We start from the raw sequence: 20277 nt of genomic DNA, 5'->3' as shown, positions 1-20277 counted from the left end.
ATGAGCTACGGATCTGAAGTCTTTTCCTCCTCCTCCTACCGGAAGATTTTCGGGGATTCTCCCCGTTATGCTTCCTCTCCATCACGGAGTGCGATGAGCGTGTCCTCCCGGGGAGGTTACCGGTCCTCCTCTGCAACCCGGAGCAACGCGACCTCCCTGGGCTCGTACAGCAGGAAGTCCGGCCGCTCCTTCTCGTCCATGCCGTTAGAGACCTTCGACCTGAACCAGAGCAGCGCCCTCAACAATGAGTACAAAATCATCCGCACCAATGAGAAGGAACAAATGCAGGGTCTTAACGACCGTTTTGCGATGTTCATCGACAAAGTGCGCAACTTGGAGCAGCACAACAAAGTGCTGGAGACGGAGTTGACGGCGCTGCGCCAGCGGCAGACCGAGCCGTCCCGCCTGGCAGAGCTCTACCAGCAGGAGATCCGTGAGCTGCGCTCCCAGCTCGACGAGCTAAACGGGGAGAAGTCCCAGCTTATGATTGAGAGGGATAGTATTGAAGATGACCTGCAGAAGTTCAGGGGGAAATACGAAGAGGAGTTCCATGCCCGGGAGGAGGCGGAGGCCACCCTCAAGGCTTTTAAGAAAGACGTGGATGATGCCACCATGGTGCGCCTGGACCTGGAGAAGAAGGTTGAATCTCTGCTGGACGAGATTAACTTCCTCAGGAAGGTCCACGAGGAGGAGGTGGCTGAGCTGATGGACATGATCCAGGCCGCCCAGGTGTCTGTGGAGATGGAGGTGTCCAAGCCGGATCTCACCTCCGCCCTTAAGGAGATTCGAGGCCAGTACGAGTCCATGGCGTCCAAGAACCTGCAGTCCGCCGAGGAGTGGTACAAGACCAAATTCGCCGACTTGTCCGAGCAGGCCAGCCGGAGTAACGAGGCCATCCGCGCCAGTAGGGAGGAGATGAACGAGTTCAGGAGGCAGCTGCAGTCCAAGACCATTGAGATAGAAAGTCTGAGAGGAACCAACGAGTCCCTGGAAAAGCAGCTGCGGGAGATGGAGGAAAGGCACAATGTGGAGATTGGAAATTACCAGGTAATAACATTTTAATGACTTAGCAATATACAGTATATATATATAACCACAGCCATTAATTGTATTACAAAAGTTTATTTTGTATTGAAATTAATATTCTGACTAGTTATTTTCCTTTATAAAAAAAAGTGTGTCTTAGCGCAGTAATAATATCAGGAGCATTCTTTTGTCGGGCTCTGTCCGTGGTGCTGAAACTCTCTCCCCTGGGACCGCGTGCTCAGCAGCTGCATCTGACAACGCCCACTTAGAGTAAATGCTCTAAATGGGTCATTTTATGCAACTTTTGTTCAAGATTCGCCACTAACAATTGAGAAAACGTTTTTTTGGGACAAAATATCAACCTTTTATGCTCGTAGAGGACTCTAATTTTTAGCTACACGATGCGCAGGTTAACAAAGAGACTGACAGAGGTCTTTGTTTGGACACTGATTATTCCCCTGCTACAATGTGGTCAGAGACTTTTATTTGTAACTTAATTTTATATATTGACCCTGGCCTACTTTTTCTTTTGTCGCTGTGTTTTCCTTAGGACAGCATGGCAGAGCTGGAGAATGATCTGAGGACTACTAAGAGCGAGATGGCTCGTCACCTGAGGGAGTACCAGGATCTGCTCAATGTCAAGATGGCTCTGGATATTGAGATTGCAGCTTACAGGTTTGTTTTTTTCCTTAAGACAAGTAGCACAATTTAACCTCATGGAAGGGAAGGAGCAGAATTTAAAAACACTAATGTATACATTTTTATCTGAAAAAAATTACACTCTTCCTCCTTAATCACCGTCCTTGTCATTACTTTGTATCCTCATGGTATCTGTTTTATTGTACCTCATTGTCTATACCCCATCTAAACCCATCCCTCCATCATGTTCTCTACAGGAAACTGCTTGAAGGGGAGGAGACCCGCATCGGTACAGGGATCTCCTATTCCAGCCCCTCCATGAGCGCAGGTATGGGCCAAGGCTACAACTACCAGACCCGTATTTACAGCAGCTCTGGCAAGGGCTCCAAGAAGGACGAAGAGCAGCAGCAGAGCAAGTCAGGGGCCAAGGTCTCCCAGCGTGAAGTCTATGAGGAGACAGTGATCACCACCAAGAAGATGGAGAAGCAGCAAGAACCCGGCGACATTCCCACCAATCAGAAAAACTAAGAGCCTACTGTAAGCCATGTGTTTGAGCCCCGATGCTTCCCTTAACCCTGCAAACCCTTTCCTTTCTTCCTCTTTCAAAACAAACCATGAGCCTTTACTCAAAGCACTTGTTGGGATCTTGATGATATCTCTTCTTTGCCTTCTTCTCTTAAAATAGGAAGCTCTTCATGTTTTCTGTGTAAAACAATTGCGCACTGGAGGCCCACAAGTGTTTCGAGTGCAGGATCTAGATGTTTGTTTTACTCCTCATCCCCTTTATCCCCCACGTGTGTCCCCAAAGGAAATCCATTATAACTCTACTGTATCACTCTAACAGCACGGTTCATCTGTTCTCTCTCTCTCTCTGTCACAAACTCAACATCTGACAATAGCAAGCACTAAGGTAGCATCTCTTCCAGAAGTACAATATAATATTCAACTGGTCTTTTGCACTTTGGACTCATGTTACATCGATGTGTGATACTGAAACACAGTAGCTAATGTGTCTGATCATTCACCACCAACACAAGCTGTGAGATACTCTCAACACATTCCAATAGGAGCATGTGTGAGCGCCACTGTGCGCATTTAAAGGACAAAAGATTCAAAACACATCAGCTGCTATCGGCTTCTCTTTATGCATCCACTTCTTGTACAGTACAATAAAAAGATTCCTGACATTAATGAAGCACACAGTCTACAGTTGTAGGAAACCAGCCAAAGTAAACAATGTGACACAAAAGAGGCATTATTTCCAGCATCGTTACTTAAAATGGAGTTCATTAGCAACTTCTTGCACAACTTCCTGATCTTTGGTTCGACTGTGGCCCAGTCAGCTCTGCATGACAGATTGGAAGAGGATGAAAATCAAACGAGCACTGACTCCCTTTTGAACTTCCCCACAGCTGTAGCTATTTCAATGAGATTTGAAGCAAACGAGACAACAAATGTATTAATCGAGTGTAATATGCATGGTGTATGTAGATGTCATGCTTGCATGGATTCCATCCATTGCTCATCCAACACGATTTGGTTGTTTGTTTAGAGTTAAAAGGTCGGCTCACGCCTTCCTTTTCACCATCCATGCTGAGCATCATCACGCACAATGCTCTTTATAACTGTGATAGACGTGCTTGTTAGCCTGTAGGCTAGATTTGAGACTGCTGTTATAACTCGACTGTAGGATGTGACATAGGTAGGCTATAGATCTCTGCTGTGAACATGAAAAGAAGGATCCTCTTTAAGGCACTTAAATAGGAAAGGGAACTACTACAGTTTGCACAATTTGCTATAAGGGATACAGGGAAAAGTTGAACAAAGAGGCTGTAAAGATGAAAAATTCAGCTTGAATCAAAAAGAAATGTATCTTTACAAAGTCCAGTCAACTGTAGACTGAATTGTAAATTAAGCTTCAGCACAAATGTACGAGATTCTGTTTGATCTGTCTGGTTTTGATGAATTGTATGCATATAGAACACTATTTCCCATGTGCCACTGATGATGCTTGAGCCCCAGAATCCATACCATATCACTCTGCCAGAGGAAAACTGACACCATCAACCCTCACAATACATCACAGTCAGTCTGAACCTGCCAGACACAGATGTGTTTGCAACCACTTGACCTCTCTCTTTGTCACTGTGGCCATGACTGGATTAAATGTCTGTTGTAGTACGACCTCACCACTAGATATCCTTCAGTATAAGAGACTTGTAGCTCTTTTTTTCTGCTTGTGCACTGCCAACTTTAACACAGCTTTCTTAAACTCCTGCTGCTGGCCGAGGCCTAACAAACTGCACTCACACTGAAAACAAAAAACTACTGATTGTAAGCAGACTGTTCTGGACTGATAGATAAGTATCTAAGTACTGTAGTGAGTGTGTTTGTATCTTTACACAGTGGCCTATCATAACTGGAATCATTTGGCAGGTAAAGCAGAAGAAAAATCTCAGATGTACAAGCACTTATAAATATAAGCAGCATTTTATAGTATACAGCTATAACAATGGACAAATGGTTGATGGTTGCAAATGTCAAGCCTTTATCTTTACACTGTAAACCAAAATAGTTTAAACTGGTGTCTGAATAGAAACTGTCACTACTACTTCTATAGCACTGCCAAACTCCTCTAAGTGCACACGCAAAACCACTTCATGGAAAAAAACAAGTATTGTCCGCAAATACAGATCCAAAACCAACAATCAAGATTCAGCCATATAGCAAATACTGTAGGATGAAAAATGCCTTAAAACACCAGCAGCTTTTTCTGGCCATGTGTGTGATGTGTATGATTCTGTCCAGTGGGGTGTTTTAATCATTATTATCTCTCTATTAGCGTTTATTAGAGCTACCATGACTACAAAGCCTAGGATCTGAATGTAGGTGACATGCTTTTCTCTTTACTGTTATTACTACTTAATGCATTGCTGTATGACACCATATCAATAAAGACTTGACATTATTGAGGCTGCACAGGGTTTATGTTTCTTTATTTTATATGTAACTTTCATTTTGTAATCGTGGAGTACAAAAGTATTTACACAATATCTATTTTCAGTTTATACAGTCCTTACTTTCTACATTTGTTTAATCAGGGATAACTAAAGATTATTGACTTAATGAAAGTAACCAAGTACAGCAAAGTACTTTAATAACGTTTAGAGGTACTTGGACTTTATTGGTTTAATTTTATGAAACCTTGTATCATAAAATTGATACACCTACTGCACTACTTTAATGAGGTCAACCATGTTCTTTTTACTCCACTTTATTTGATACCTTTGCAGATTCAGATGCATATAACAAAATACAAACAACAACAAAAATAAGATGAAACATTAAAAGTTAAAATTAGACTTTATTGAGCCCAGGGGGTGAATTAACAGCTACCCAACAGTATATAAAGTCATTAAGATAAAATTTTACAAGCAGCTAAGTTAAAGTAGAGTGCGCATTAATGCACCAAATACTTAATAATGAGTTAAAGTTTCCGTTCTCTGAATATATTTTGATGCAAAAACTTGTACTCTTATTGAAGTAAAATATTGACTCACATAACTTTAACATGTAACAGAGTATTTCCTGTATTGCGGCACTGCCACTCTTATGAAAAATTAAGGATAATAAGATAAGATAAGCTTTATTGATCCTCCACAGGTGAAGTTTACTCGTTACAACACCTCACAAAAAAGGGAAATTAAATTAAGTACTCAAGTAATATAAATAGAAAAAAGTACAGGTGGCAATGCAAGGATTGCAAGGATTAAAAAAATGACAATATGAATAATAACAGTAAAAAAAAAACTAAAAAAAAACTATGCACACTACGTACACATTTTTCCTTGTTGATGGATATCTGAAGATTCAGAAGATTCATAACAACCCATTTATCCTTTAACCTGTGAGGTTCAATGTTAAGTGCCAATAATGAAGTATAAATATTCTTCCAGTGTGGAATTAAGGCCTGAGCAAAATCTTTGCTTTGATTTATCTGTCATTGCTGTGGAGCAATAAGGACAGGAGGAAAGCAATGTCACCTTGACCTCTGTCTCGGAGTATCTCCTGATCCTCAGGGCCACAGTGCAGATGTGTATGAACGAGATATGATGGATTACCTGCTGCTGTACTGTATGTTGATCTTTGTACCCACGATGCCGCTCCGCACACTTACACACACACACACACACACACACACACGCTTATACACACACACACAGTCCCAGACCTTAGGACCTTGGACCTCCTGGCTTGTCTCTGATTAGCCCATCTCTCCCCGGCCCCTCAAACTGGGTGGGACAGCCTCAGTTGTGGGTGTGCGTGTGTGACGCAGGTTGCAGTTCTTCAAAGATTTATACCCCTGCAATGCTGTTTAGTAGAAGGTGTGGTGAGAGGCTTCCATGCCACCGTAAAAGCCCTGTTATACAACAGCCCGCCCTCGCTCTGTTCAAACTTGAAGAGTGCTTCAACTTTCTATTTTAAGTCTCACATAAGCCCCCGCGCCCCTTCTTCACAGCCATAAAAATGCATGACAGTATTACAAGGCTATAAAAAACATATGAAAAATACTGCTGACTGTTACATGTATAAAATATTGCCTCCTATAGGAAACTCTAGGATTAATTTGAAACTTAAAGGCTGTTAAGAGCTATTAGAGGGTGTTCAGCTTTCGGTCCCAATGCAATCAGCATATGTTGCAGTCTGCTGATTTCTCAAGTGTGTCTTTCTGTAATTATTGCACTCATGCTTGTCTTTGAACACTCGCAGTGTTGTGTAAAAGCTTTGTTTTTATGCTGTAGTAGAAAAATCTATGAACAAAATGAGCCAAATCCCTTTATAGATAAACACATTTTTCTCTGTAGATTTCTTACATCTCATTATACTCACATCCAGTTCCCTCTTTTTATTTCCCTTCTCCTTTTATTCAAGTTTATTTTTAATGTTAATTATTATTTTTTTATTATTATTATTAATGATATTATTTAATTCCATAATGTTTAAAAATTACAAATACACAGCCATAACACTATGACACTGACAGGCAAAGTGAATATTATCTCATTACAACGGCACCTCTCAGTGGGTGGGGTATGTTAGGCTGCAAGTGAACATTTTGTCCTCGAAGTTGATGTGTTGGAAGGAGGAAAAACGGGCAAGTGTAAGGATGTGAACGACTCTGACAAGGGCCAAGTTGTGACGGCTAGACAACTGGGTCAGAGCATCTCCAAAACTGCAGCTCTTTGACACATACCATCTACCTAAACACTGTTGCAGAGCAAGTACACCCCTTCATGGAAACGGTATTGCCTAATGGCAGTGGCCTCTTTCAGCAGGATAATGCGCAAACATGGATCAAGCTGCTGACTTGGCCTTCAAATTCCCCAGATCTCAATCCAGTCGAGCATCCAAGCAATTAGAAACAAATCTAATAAGTGTTGAGTTTGTACTAACAGCAAAATAGTTCTTTTATTAGGGCAAACTTTATACTAAAACATGACAAATTATAATGATCGAACTGTGTGAAAAAGGTCTGCCTTTCAAGCCTGATTCAAAAACACCTTTTGTAGTTGAAGTAAATAAAGGCTCAGGTCACTCTTTGAGGAAATATAGTATTTTTTAAATTGAGGAATCTCCCCATAAAATAAAATAAAATAAAAAGTCAGGAGATTATCACAACATTTGGATACACCATATGAGTTAGTAATGAGTGTTCGTTCAGTGGGGTTTGAGAGGTTAATATATTTCATCTGCAGGTGCACACTCCTCACTGACTGTGGCCATCTTTCCTCTTCATGTCCTTCCCTTTGCGATCCTGAGGGATAAAAGAGACAAGAAGCATGTTTTATGTTCTGACTGGTAATAAGTGCCTGTGTGAGGCTGTGATGGTGCTGGAAATGAGAATCAGGCTGTGGAGCGAGAGGTCTGTCGCTGTAAATTTCACTGGTTTGTCAGCGTCTCTGGATCAAAGCCATCCCTCTTCACAGGGCTGAGGCTTCGGCTATGCAGACATTAATGGGAACAAAGACCAAAGTCCCACTAACAGACATCCAAGAGCAGAAGATGCAACACACTGACCAAGGAAAATTGTAACTTTTCTTTTTAATCTTTGTCTTAAAGTAATAACCTTGAAGAATTTCATGTATATAAATGTCTGTTAAGTCGCTATCTATCACAGAATGAGGTAACACAATGGTGATTGAGCCTATGACCTGCTGATGACAGCCTTTGCATTTGCAGTATTACAGCTGGGTGTCGGTGGCGACATTCATGGAAAAAATCACAAGCGGTGCCCAGTTAGTGACGCATTTTCCATCACCCAGCAGTAGTTGGTCTGCCAGAGAGGGTAGGCGGAGCTAAGCGTCTGCTTTTCCGCCTCTGCAAGTGTTACGAGTAAACAGTAATCTACTATGGCAGTACAAACAAAGAAAAGATTGATAACTACAGATACAACTTCAAAAACAAGTGAAAATCCACTCAGATGAAGGCAAACAGTCTAAAAAGGAAAGCGACCGTCAGCGAGGAACAGTGGAGCCAACTGTTGACGTCACACATGCGACACTGTCTGGATATCTGGGAAGTGTGCTCCAGCAATTACCGTTTATCACCATGGTTGCCGCCAAAAAGAAACGAAACTGTGATCTTTGAGATTACCACTTTTACAAAGTTCAATCTAACCTTAGTTGAGTCTTAAAGTATTGGACGGAAATAAATATAATCTATAGCTGTATCATTATAAAGAGAATAGAGAAACACAAATACACAAAACTGCCCTTGACAGTTTGAATAAAAGTAAAGCAGGAGTTGAAAATGTTTCAGCTTGGTGCTTTTCCCTAGGTGTTATTAACAGACTTCTTAGATCTACAACCGCAAGAGAATAAAGGAGTGAAAATGGAGGGAAATGACAGAAAGAAGCAACACAGGCCCACTCCCCCACACTACGTTAGTGTGAATGTTGTTGGCTGGCTTACAGCTAACAGCTGACTTCTGAACAGTTGATACCCGAGCTGTTTGGGACAAATAAACACAGACTGCATGCAAATAACTCAAGATTAAAAGTTGCTTTGCTTTCTGTCTCAACACACCTTTAAAGAAATACACTGACAGTTTGAGAAGTTTGTTTTTGTCTGAACTGGAACTACATGAGGAGATTCTCTCTGTGCAGGATGTGTTTAGCCTAGCTTAGCTAAAACATTGTTATCAAGAGAAAAGAGTTAGTCTCCACCAAAATACGAAAAAATAAACCTCCAACATCTCAAAAAAAGCTTTTTTTATTCTTTAGAAAGTTGGTGGCCAAAAGTAAATCATAACCGAGGTCACTCCGAAGAACAAACCCAGGTTTTTTATGAAGAAAGTGTGCAGAGCTAGCAACCTTAGTGTGACACAGGATGAGGTGCTATGTACCTGCACAGGCTCCTGGTGGACAATACATGGATGTGTAGCTAACTGCTAATTAACCCAGTTCCTTGTTTTTCTATTCTTCATGTTTAAAAATATACAATGTGTAAATATGACTTGCTAGCTGGCTAAACTGAGCTTTACCAGAGATGAAAATGACTAAAATGGCTATTTCCCAAAATATCAGAATTCCTTTGAAGACACGCAGACGGACCAACATTTTTCCAATACATTTTTGGCATCTTTCTGCCAGATGACTCAATGACAGATGGTGACGCATATTTTATTCTTTGTTCCTGTAAGCAAAGTGTTAATTTCTGCTGCTGTTGCCTTGGAATCTGTTGCTAACACCCTGCTGGGCTTTGGCTGCCCTGGGGAGTTACTGCTCACAGAGAGACAGAGTTGGCTCTAGTTCAGACAAGAAGACAAAGAGGTCTGAGGGCATATCAACATATAGAGAGCCAGTCAGCCAATAAAATAAGGAAGCAATAAACAGAATGCAAACATGAAGGAAAGCAGATTTATCACATTAAAGGTGACCGTGGTACATGTTCATGTAAATTGTAGAGGCAGAAGCAGAATAGAAGCAACAACTAGGCCTAAAAATAGTTTGTTGACAAGCAGTTTGATTGGAAAATCTAAAGGCTGTCTTTGTTATTACATTATGTATTTAATCTGTTTCCTTGCCTGGTACAAAGTGCTGAATCATTTTGAGCTAGGTCCTGTGTGTGACGTAGCGTCCTCTCTGTTAACCAAACCAGCACCGTGTTTTTTTCTCTTTGTGCTAATAATAGCAGAGACGGAGAGGGCAGAGCCAGACATGCAGACAGGCAGAGCAAAGGAAAATGTCTATCCCTGAACAAAGAGGGAGGTCGGAGCACAATTTTTGACCTCTGTATAAGCTTCTTTGATAATGGATGGAGTGGTATTGGAGGTATTCAACATGAGAAATATAATTGCATTAGCTGGTAGCACCGTCTTATCAGAAAATGGGTTGGGCATGGCCACTGTTGTTTTTCACATAATTTAATATTGGATTAAGGTGTAGAGATTGGATTTGTGTCAAAGGTATACTGAGCCAATCTAGAAAGCTCAATGTTTTTCTTTGTTCTACAGTCCATGGATCATATAAAAAAGCTTTGACATTTAATTTAATATTTTGCCTTTGTATTTTGCCAGATTTTTTTTTTAAGTTTGGTGAATTAGTTAATGCACTCTGGTTAATTTAAATGAAAAGATTTTGCCAAATAGTTGTATTCTAAACAGATATCTGAATAAAGCCTTTGTATCTTTCTAGGAAAAGCAACACTAAAGAAGTAATGACTTTTTAGTGGGTTTCAAAGCTACATGCATTACACAACAATGTGAACCAAAACAGAGTACCCCCATAACTATGACCTGTGATTTTTGCAAAGCCAAATGACAACTGTATTAAGGCTATTTTGTCATAAAAGTTTACAACCTATAAACCTTCCAAAAACTTTCATGCATGTGTTTAAAATAAGGCACCATCAGGTATCTATGTTGACCTTGCTAAATGGTTTTAACTACAACAGTGATTCACCTCACATTAGCAGACTGCCAGAAAACTACAGATACAACACATCACACAAGGACTATTTGGGGAGAATTCGTATTCTATCCTCAGGTGTGTTAAAATGTGATTAATTACTTTCTCTACTCATTAAACAGATATAACAAAAACCCTCGGTTATACATGGGAACGTCTTATAAATTATTAAAATGCTGGTATTTTTAGGCTTCAGCAGACTGCATCAAAAGCTGGAGAAGGAGAAAGGTACATTGAGAATCTGATATGTGCATCATAAGCAGCTGAACTGAATCTCTGCAGACTGTCGATGCTGCACTGGAGGCACAAAGTGCCACTGCGGAGAACATTCTGGTAAAGATGAAAATGCCCCCCGAACATTAAACCACTCTGGAATATTTTGGAAGAAATTTTGTTCGTTTTCCTCTTCAGGCAGGCTGTCAGAAGTGAGTCTCGAGACAGAACTTGACTATTCTTTGATTCAGTTCCAATTTTTACACGAGGAAACACCTGTCAGAAATTAAACATGCATTTCCTTTATTGCCACTAACAATAAAGCAGTCCTAATTTTGTTTCTCCAATATGTGATGACCTTCAATAAACACAATGTTTACACTGTATTTGTTAACGCCCTTGCTTATCTGTAAGAGTTACTGTCTGTTAACCTTTGCAGAGACGCAGTCACTGACTCGAAGAAGAAGTGCTGTTGGGTCTTTATCCATATGGGACTCATTATTTTGGAGAAGGCAGGAGAGGGTGCAACAAAACAAGTTTAACCTACAGGGATGTGTCCTTGGAGTAGTGTCCCATAAGTAACCTTGATCTACAGTGTACAACTGCTGACAGTAGTAACAGAAGTAATGTGGAATCAAACTCACAGTGAGGTTTCCATTTGGATTTTGACATTCAGGTTTATCAGTCTATAAAAAGGCACTGTCCTCATGAAGCTGCAGCAGAAATATATTTTATATCCACAGTGCCATTTCAAGGTTGTTTATTGATACAACTATATTTTTCAGTGATACAAGTTCAGTAGTGGAAAAAAACATGCAAACAAACATTATGTCCATCTTCATCATCTCCTGTCATCTTCAGCAGTCTTGATACAGAAGTGCACTGCAAGCATTTCTTTTTAGACGGACAGTCTTTCTAAGGATCACAGTGTACTATCCTGTCATAAAATGTTCCTTCAGCTCTTTGGGGGTGTGTGAGGGGTGTATGCTCTTGCTGCCTAATCCATAATAGAGCAGCTGAGTCCATCCGGGGGCCTTTTTATTCAACATCCAGCCTGCAGACTGTGACGCAGCATTTTCTGAGAGAGAGAACAAAGAGAAAATGAAAGGATGAAAATGTAACAAAGCTGAGCTCATCCTCATGTTGAAGATGATTCTCTATAAGGCTTCATGAGGGATTAAAACTTGTGTCATGTGTAGCATGGGAGTAGTGAGTGTGTAAAAAGGAATAATAAATGATCAGGAGCTCAAAGCTTCAAAATGAGTGATATCTGATCGGTATTAGATGATTGTGTTTCAGCAATCAGTGTTAACAATTCACTTTTTTACTTATGTCAGAGCTCTGATGACGGGTGGAGCCGGGTCAGATGAAACATTACATGAGAGATAAGCTTTCATGATTTTATTCAGAGCGTCTTCTTTCTTTGTTCTTGTCCCTCTGTGCTAAAATATTCACATGACTTCATCGCGCTCTTTCTGTTGCATTACTGCTGCTGGAGAGTTGGTGCAGAGATTTGTATAATCTTGTGACGATCCTATATACTGTACATCATGTTCCAAAGAGCATCCACTCTCTTACCAGGTACATTGACTAAATTAAGAGTTGTATTATTATAATCTGTGTGGCAAAATTAGCTCATGTGATTGTGACCACTGCTCCTCTGCTGCTGAACAGGTTTGACACTCTGAAAGGTCAGGCAGGTAATTCTGATATCATTAATCATCAGGCCTTTTGGACTTCAGTTTAAGCATTGCACCATGAAAACGTCCCTAAGGTAGGCCTATATATTATTAAGGCCATTAATAACGAAGTACAATCCATTACAATGAAAAGTTACCAGCACTGTATGTCTGTGCAGGTGGTAAAGCTTTTCTCCCCCATGAACACACCACAAAATACAGAGGCCACCAAAAAGCCAATTAGACCATAATAACTGATTTACAGGTCAAAAGGTCACAAGTTGGTGGTATCATATAGTGATACATTGATGGGACATGGATGCATGTGGAAGTGATCCAAATGTAATGTATCTTTGATGAGGGCAACTTTATAGTTTGAAAAAGTATGAAAGGTCATCCAGCACCTAGTTAGCTTAAATTAGCTAAAAGACAGGACCTACTAGCAAACTTTAAGCTCAGGGATTAAAAAACATACAAATGTTTATTTAGTTGTTTTAATCAGTGTTAAAACAGTGCTCAGCTGTTAAAAAAACAAAAACCCTGGACTATTTCTAGAGTCCCGGAGTTTCCAGTCTTTGGCCTAAGCTAGCTAGCTGGTATCTAGCTTTAGCTTCATGTCAAAGAGAAATCAAGAAAGTGCAAAACGTACGTGTGTAAACCTGCATGAATTGATTTCTTGGCCTGTGAGGACAGGGGAACAGGCTTTTTAACAAAATAATTAAGTTTAACACATACTTATAGCGATATAAAAAGGCTCAGATGGCGGCTGTATTAGCAAACACAGGCCCATTTACACGTCCTGCTGACACACAACTTTAGCAATCAGTTTTTGGCCTCTTCTTTTAGCTCTGTTGAGGTCTCCACTGACTCCTAAGAAAAATATCATTCAGCATTTGATTGTTCTATGTTGTTATACCAGCTAGTTGCCAACTTTGTCTGTTGCTGTTTGGAGCTGGACAGATCGATTACAGTAGGTTTTTAGAGCTTCTTTCCTGAGAAGTCCCCAGCAGGAAAGACACAAGGCAGATGTAATTAGTGAAGTCAAACAGTAAAGTCTGGAGACATAAAACCAAAAAAATGTCCTGCAGATGCTGAAACGTGCTGTAGAGCTCCAGAGAAATGCAGAGTCAGATGATAATGCTCTGTGGCTTCATAAAATTGATCCCCTTTACATTAAATATTATAATTTGACTCAGCAGTAATAAAAAGATATTAAACATTGTGGTGTAATCTTCAGGGCTGTTCCCAGGCGCTTAGCTTTGTTTTACTACTTTCTCTGAGGTTCTCTTCGGGGGGGTTATCATTTGATCTCTATCTTTGAGAGGATTAGTGTCTAACCTTGAAAAGTCCTTCATTATATTGTGTTTGTGTGGTAATAGGCACATTATTGTAATTTTCTCACAGTGCTGTTGGTTAAATTATACGCAATTTCCAAGGAACAAGAATAAAACACTTATTGTAGCCTTGACTGGATTATTGTGGGATTATTTTTTTTAACTCATCTGACACATTCACCTGGTATTTTCTTTTATTATCTTAAATCATGGATAAATGATATATTACAAACAATATCATCTTTAAAGTAGTCCTCTTGTCCAGTTTCAATCTGAGAGTGATACTGCTTTATGATTTATACATTAAACAGCCCCAGTACCCGGGTACCAACGTGCGGCAGAGGCTGTCGGAGCTGGAAAAGGACACACAAAGCGCTGCAGGCTGTCAGGCTGGAGGAATAAAGATTACCTGCCTCCAGAGGAAGACTTATTGACAATCCTCCCCTGCTCAACACAGTCTTCAAACATCCAGAGCTGCACGGGGCAGCAGGGGCACAGGGAGGTGGGTCAGCTCAGTGGGGGGGGGGTTGCTCTGTCCATACCCCCCTCACCCATCCTTCTTCTATGAGGTGCAGGAACAATGGTCACACATGCACCTAATGAGACATTAAGGTGGGATGTTTTATTCTCTGCATCAAGCCACTCAACTAATCACCATTCAGCACTGATCAATCGCTGGCAGTGAATGATTAAAACACTTAAATGTTCTCAGATGTAAGGGATCATTTGTTAAACATCTTCTTTCACACTGCTTATTCAGGCCTGCCTCCTTGTAATGTTTTCTTTTGTCCATAAATGATCGCTTTCTGTTTTGCTGAGAAATCCTGCACCAGGTCAGAGTCTGTTAGAAAATCTCAGTGAACGTGCAGCAGCCCATCAAAATGCAGAGCACACTCTGTGCTGTTAGAGGCATGAAGGTCACTCATGTTTGAACATGTCCTCTTCATAAAGAAAATGACAAATGGACATTTTCCTCAGAGGAAGTTAGAAAGTTACACATTATGTGCACACACTGGTGTCAATAAAGAGTGCATGTTCAAGAAAACAAGTCATCTGAAATCATCAGAGGACCCTTAGGGACGGAGGAGTCATTGTGGAAATGGGTTTCTTGCAGGAAATGCAACAAAGTCACTCAAAACTACCTGATAATTTCCCCATTTAGCTCCCTGTAAATAAAGCAATTAAGTATATTTCCCTAAATGTAAAACTTTTTCAGGCTTTACATATTTTATCATCATTTAAAAGACTTAATGCAGTAATATAGTCTGAAACTAAGAACCAATGTAACCCTTTCCTTAAAATCCATCATGTCTGATCTCTAACGATAAATTACTGACGTATTAACCATTCATGGAAGACATTTTTTCATTGTAAATGCCTTATGAAGTGAACAGGATTGAAAAGTACATATACACACATACACAGTCATATTTTCATCTTTTAAATAGTTTCTTTTTATTGCTATTTCCTCCAAGGTTTTATTGCCTCTTTACTGCAACACCCATCTTCAGCCTTCACCCACTGAAGGTGATAATGTCTTTGTATGTGATGTGTGGTGTGTGGGTGGTGCTAAAATATCGAACCGCAGCGTCATCACCTTCCTCCCCTGTGCCTGTTTGAGTGGCGATATCTGTTTCAACCTTGAAGCTTGAAGAAATGACATTAAGATTAGCGATGGAGTGTTTCCCCGGCAGTGAGTGGTTCAGTGTAACCTGCGGGTCACGGGTGAGTGCAGGGAGATTATAAGGCATCATTCAAAACCTCAAGGCGGGAATGGATGACTTTATGGCGGCATGATTTTCTAAGATTGGCGTTCCATGAAGCTAACAGTTAAGGGAACATGTCACTCTGATGCCTGCTCTCGTTAATCAGACGTCATCATTGATCAAAGACATCGCCTTACTGAGCGACAGAAACCTTTTAACAAATGATCACTCAGTGATTTTAATTGGTTTGGCAGTGTTACGGATGTGACAAAAAACAATGGATGACAAGAAACTGTAGCAATTTTTTTATGTGAGCACATCCTATTTATTTGACCTATCTCCTGTGCAGTGTCACCAGCCTGATTCACTATCTGCATTATGTGTGATGGAGGGTTTGAACACCCATCGCTAAAGACCAATGAGCATCTTTACCCACAGCTGGGCCGTGCAGAAAGAGGCCACCAGAAAACCATTGAATGGCTCAGAGGTAGAGCGGGTCACCCACCAATCTAAAGGTTGTGGTTCAATCCCCAGCTCCTTCAACCTACTGTCAAAGTATATTTCCAAGATACTGAACCTCAAATTTCTCCCGGAGGCTTAGCCTGCTGCGTTAGCCGTGGGCAAACAGTTGCCCATGTTAAGGAGTGTGTTAAAGGGTGAATGTGACACCTCCTGTAAAAGCGCCTCAAGTTATGTTTTCTTTATTGTCATTTCATGAACCATATACAGGAGGCCTACACAAGTGAGATGAACTTTTGCTCCTCCAGTACCATGATGAGAAAAACAGTTAAAGCTCCTGTGAGGAACTTTCGGCTTGTGTTGATTTTGGCGCCCCCTGTGGACATCTCTTATCTCTTTGCAGATTTTGTCCTGTACATGGTTAAGTTGTTGTTTTTAACAAAAAAACTCATCCTGCTTAACAGTCATATGTATCACTCACTTTAAATTTCTGTCCTGGAAAATGTAAACAGAGGCAGCATGCAGTTAATCGCTTCGTCTGACACCTAATTAATTTATCTTTTTTTTAATTGTACATAATGTGCAAATTGCTACAGAGTGGGATGATTCAGTTGGATGTGTGTGTGTGTGTGTGTGGTTATAAGTCTAGAAAGGTGCTATACAGGTGCAGTCCATCCATTTATTTAAGTGCTTTTTTAGAAAGGCCAGATTTGACCCGATCAATAAGGAACATGTTTCCAATAGACTGTTTTATTTGAGAGGAGATGTAGGTTGTTATTTTAATAAACACAATGTTGCTTTTAACTTCTTTTTTTATACAGTTTTATTTGTTTAAGTCTGGGTTCAATCTTCTCATTAAATCTGCATTTCTCTGGTTAACAACACAAATGAGCTGAAAAGCCTATTAAATTAGGATCTTCTAATAATCAAACATGTACCAACGGAGAAACTGCATTTTGCCCTGTATGGCTGTGTCAACAGTGCTAGAGGTAAAGTCTCTTTTAGGAAGGATTTCATACTTATGACAAATGATTAGGGGCTGGATCGAGGTTGTTAAAGGGCTGATTTAGGTCTGTTCTTGAACTACTTTACCTGAAATAAACAATACAGAATGAATGCATTAACATGAAGGCACATCATCATTGATGCGTCTTCATTCTGTTCATTTTGCTTTTCTGTTTCTCTTCCTCCTCCTGTTTTAGTCCTCCTCTTGTCTCACGTTCACACTGCGGTGCTGCAGTTTGCAGATCCATCAGCTTTTAAATCCATGATACGAGGACTGTCTGCACTCCTGCACCCTTAGCTCCACCCTTTTTGCTGCACTACATCAACCTGGCTTATACATGCAACGCCAATGCATCCTATTCCCCAGGCCTGCAGTATGCATGTATATGTGTCAGCCCCTCCCTCCTCTCTCTGCCCCCCCCCCCCTCTCCATTCTCCGAAAGTGCTGACTGGAGTGGTTCCCCACCTGCTGGCAGTCTGCCCACAGGCTGATATACTGTGTCACTGTACACACATAAACAGCTATTGATCAGGCAGAGAACAGCAAAGAGCATTCCATTATCTCGGCGTGACCGTAATTAAAAATGTCAGCTCGTTCTGAGCCTGTGGGACTGAGAGTGGAGACGCGCTCAGGCATTCAGGTTCTGTCTGGTAAACTGTTAAAATATTTACCTCCCACAATGAAGTGGTTAGAGTAAAACGTTCTGCTGAGGGGCGAGGAAGTATGCAGGATGGGCCTGTGTGTGTCTGTGTGTATATATATTACAGGAGCAGCTGATCTATAGCACGTAACGCCCCATAATGAGTGAGCAGATCGATGGAGCAGGATCAGCTATTAATTAAAAGCAGTTTAGAGGCGTGTACGGTCAGACTGGGAGGTCATTTATAACCCATCTCTATGACTCTATTAGGTCGGCTCACATGTTACTTTATCTGTTTGCATTTTGAATTTCTGTTAATGTGTTCTCAATTCAATTGTAGAGTTAAGCGTCTTTTTACAGCTGTATTTTTCATCATATAACACAATTACAGGCACTCTGAGAGTGAAGACATCCCGTTATTGCTCAGGGAGATGGGAATGTCAATGGAAAAGTTAATTACTCTGATAATTGGCTTTCAATAAGTCCTCTCACTGCACAATATACACGGATATTACACATTAGAGATATAATATAAGCAACTTAATAGCTCCCCCACTACTCCAAAGGCTATTCAGATACTGCTTAGAAATCTCTGAATATTGTATTTATTATCTGGGGAATTAATGTCCTTTTGAAGCTGCTATTTAGTATGAAATGGATCCATCTTTCCCCAACGTTTAAATTATACAGTGCCAAAATGTGTGTCTGTGATGGAGGCCACCTGTAGACCCAGTGGAAATGAAAAGAAATGATCACCATGACAAAACTTAAGGAATTATTTTGTTTTGGTAAAGCAGCAAAAAAACCTGCAAAGCAGAGATGTTGCAGACTTTTTGGAGATGTGTTTCTAATGTCGTCTTCAATCTAAATTGAAATGCAGACTGGTGGTTTCAGAGTGACTGTAAACAAATGTGCATTTATGCATATGTATGTTGGATGTGTGTTTCTTGCCTTTCATATAAATAAACCACCAGTCTGTCATTGTGTCGGTCAAACCACAAGGGCATTCCCCTCCTCCTGTCCACCCTCCCCTCCTGGTGACATCAAATGGTGGTAACAAAGGAAAGCCTGGACCATCCCCATCCTTGATTCTGTGTCTGAATTACACACACACACACATCTCACGGAAAACAAAGGGCATTTCATCACCATGCGCTTGTGCCTGTCCGCCATTTCAGATGTATGTACATTTTCAGAGTGAGAATGACTGACTGAATTCTTGCCTTGCCGTTGCCAAAATCCCTCCACTCCATCAGAACAGGCAGCTGAATGAAAATCAATGTTTCCTTCTCAAGAAATTAACTGATAACCTACGGTAAAAAAGATGCTCTTTAACTCTTTGGTTTACAGATCGGATCAGGATTCAGCTCAGGGAAGATTTCAGGACTTTCAGGAAGCTTATGTGCGATAATGGAATCTTTATCAGGTGGTCTATTGTCCTGGATGTCCTATAGGGAAGATACTCTGCCAATGTGACACACAGTGGGTGGGAGAGGTGTGAAAAACATCAATGAATTATTCTAATGTATGAGGTTACACTTTACATCTCTCAATTCCTTCCTCCTCTTTTGTATCCTTTTTATAATAGCTACTAAACCTTTATCGTGAAACGGCAGACAATAGAATGATGTCGTAATCCAGATGGTATCTATAGAAACAGTAAATATAAATCATACATCAAATTATTCGTCCCCAAAATGTTTACATCACCATTAGTGACAAAATTGTGAGTATTGATTCAGGCTTTAAGCAGCGGGGCTCTGACCTTTAGCAAATTGGAGGCCGCCTTTTATCTTAAACTCACAGCAGCTGTCAATGTGTCTGTGAGGTGTGAGGTGTGTGTGTGTGTGTGTGTGTGTGTGTGTGTGTGTGTATGATAATCTTTAGACGTGCTCATTGGACCGCAGAGAAGGCTAATTTGGTAGGGAAGCAATCTGAAGAGGTTTGGATTGCAGGGAACAAAGGACACTCATGCAGTGAAATGTCTCTTACATAAAGCTTCATTCTGGGATAACACCATGTGGATCATCGACAAACACCAATTAATAATAATACTAACAGAAATAATGGTGGTATAATATGTGCTACGCAGACATGTATTAAATACTGAGCAGAATATAAATGCTCCAATAGAACTCTGCATGTTTCTTAGTTTGAGTTGGTTCTGTCGCGTCACTGTGCAATGCCTCCTTATTAGTTTTAGATGGAGGCTGCATTATTTATAGTCATAAAGAAACAGTGCTTAACATTGTGTTGTGAATGACCCGCAGTGGGGGGCTGCTTAAGTGGCTGGTTAGATCTCTGCTGGCAGAGAAAGCGTGGGAGGGAACAGAGAGGAACAGGGAGCAGAGAGGAGAGGCGGCTGTGCACCAAGTAAAAAAACTACTTCTTATTCTGAGACGACAGTTTCAAAATAAGATTACTAGCACATATTTGGTAACAGATGTCTGAAAACAGAAGTCGTCCTTTGCGGATAACGAGATCTCTCATCTGTGACCATGCAACAAACTACATATCCATCTGTTTGCATGCAGTATGAATCACTTGCATCATACAGTACGATCTCCAGAGGTTACACACGCACAGACACACCCTGCTACACTACAA

The 20277-nt window shown here is 40.6% G+C and overlaps 1 protein-coding gene across 1 annotated transcript; it reads left to right on the top strand.

Moving 5' to 3' along the window:
• On the top strand, nt 1–4642 carry inab (internexin neuronal intermediate filament protein, alpha b). The gene is made up of 3 exons (XM_069665409.1): nt 1–1047; nt 1577–1701; nt 1923–4642. The coding sequence occupies exons 1-3, from the start codon at nt 1–3 to the stop codon at nt 2191–2193; spliced, it is 1443 nt and encodes a 480-aa protein (XP_069521510.1). The 3' UTR covers nt 2194–4642.
• Nucleotides 4643–20277: the final 15635 nt, after the last annotated feature.

Source organism: Semicossyphus pulcher, unplaced genomic scaffold, assembly GCF_022749685.1.
Source record: "Semicossyphus pulcher isolate SPU_LCO1_2020_fin unplaced genomic scaffold, fSemPul1.0.p SCAF_17, whole genome shotgun sequence".
NCBI classification, from domain to species: domain Eukaryota; kingdom Metazoa; phylum Chordata; class Actinopteri; order Labriformes; family Labridae; genus Semicossyphus; species Semicossyphus pulcher.
This window is presented reverse-complemented; position numbering and strand designations above follow the sequence as displayed.

Excerpts from the sequence above, each read along its gene's own strand:
- inab (XM_069665409.1), top strand. The coding sequence starts at position 1 with ATGAGCTACGGATCTGAAGTCTTTTCCTCCTCCTCCTACCGGAAGATT. Across the intron at positions 1,048-1,576 it reads TGGAGATTGGAAATTACCAG|GACAGCATGGCAGAGCTGGA; the intron begins GTAATAACATTT and ends TGTTTTCCTTAG. Across the intron at positions 1,702-1,922 it reads ATTGAGATTGCAGCTTACAG|GAAACTGCTTGAAGGGGAGG; the intron begins GTTTGTTTTTTT and ends TGTTCTCTACAG.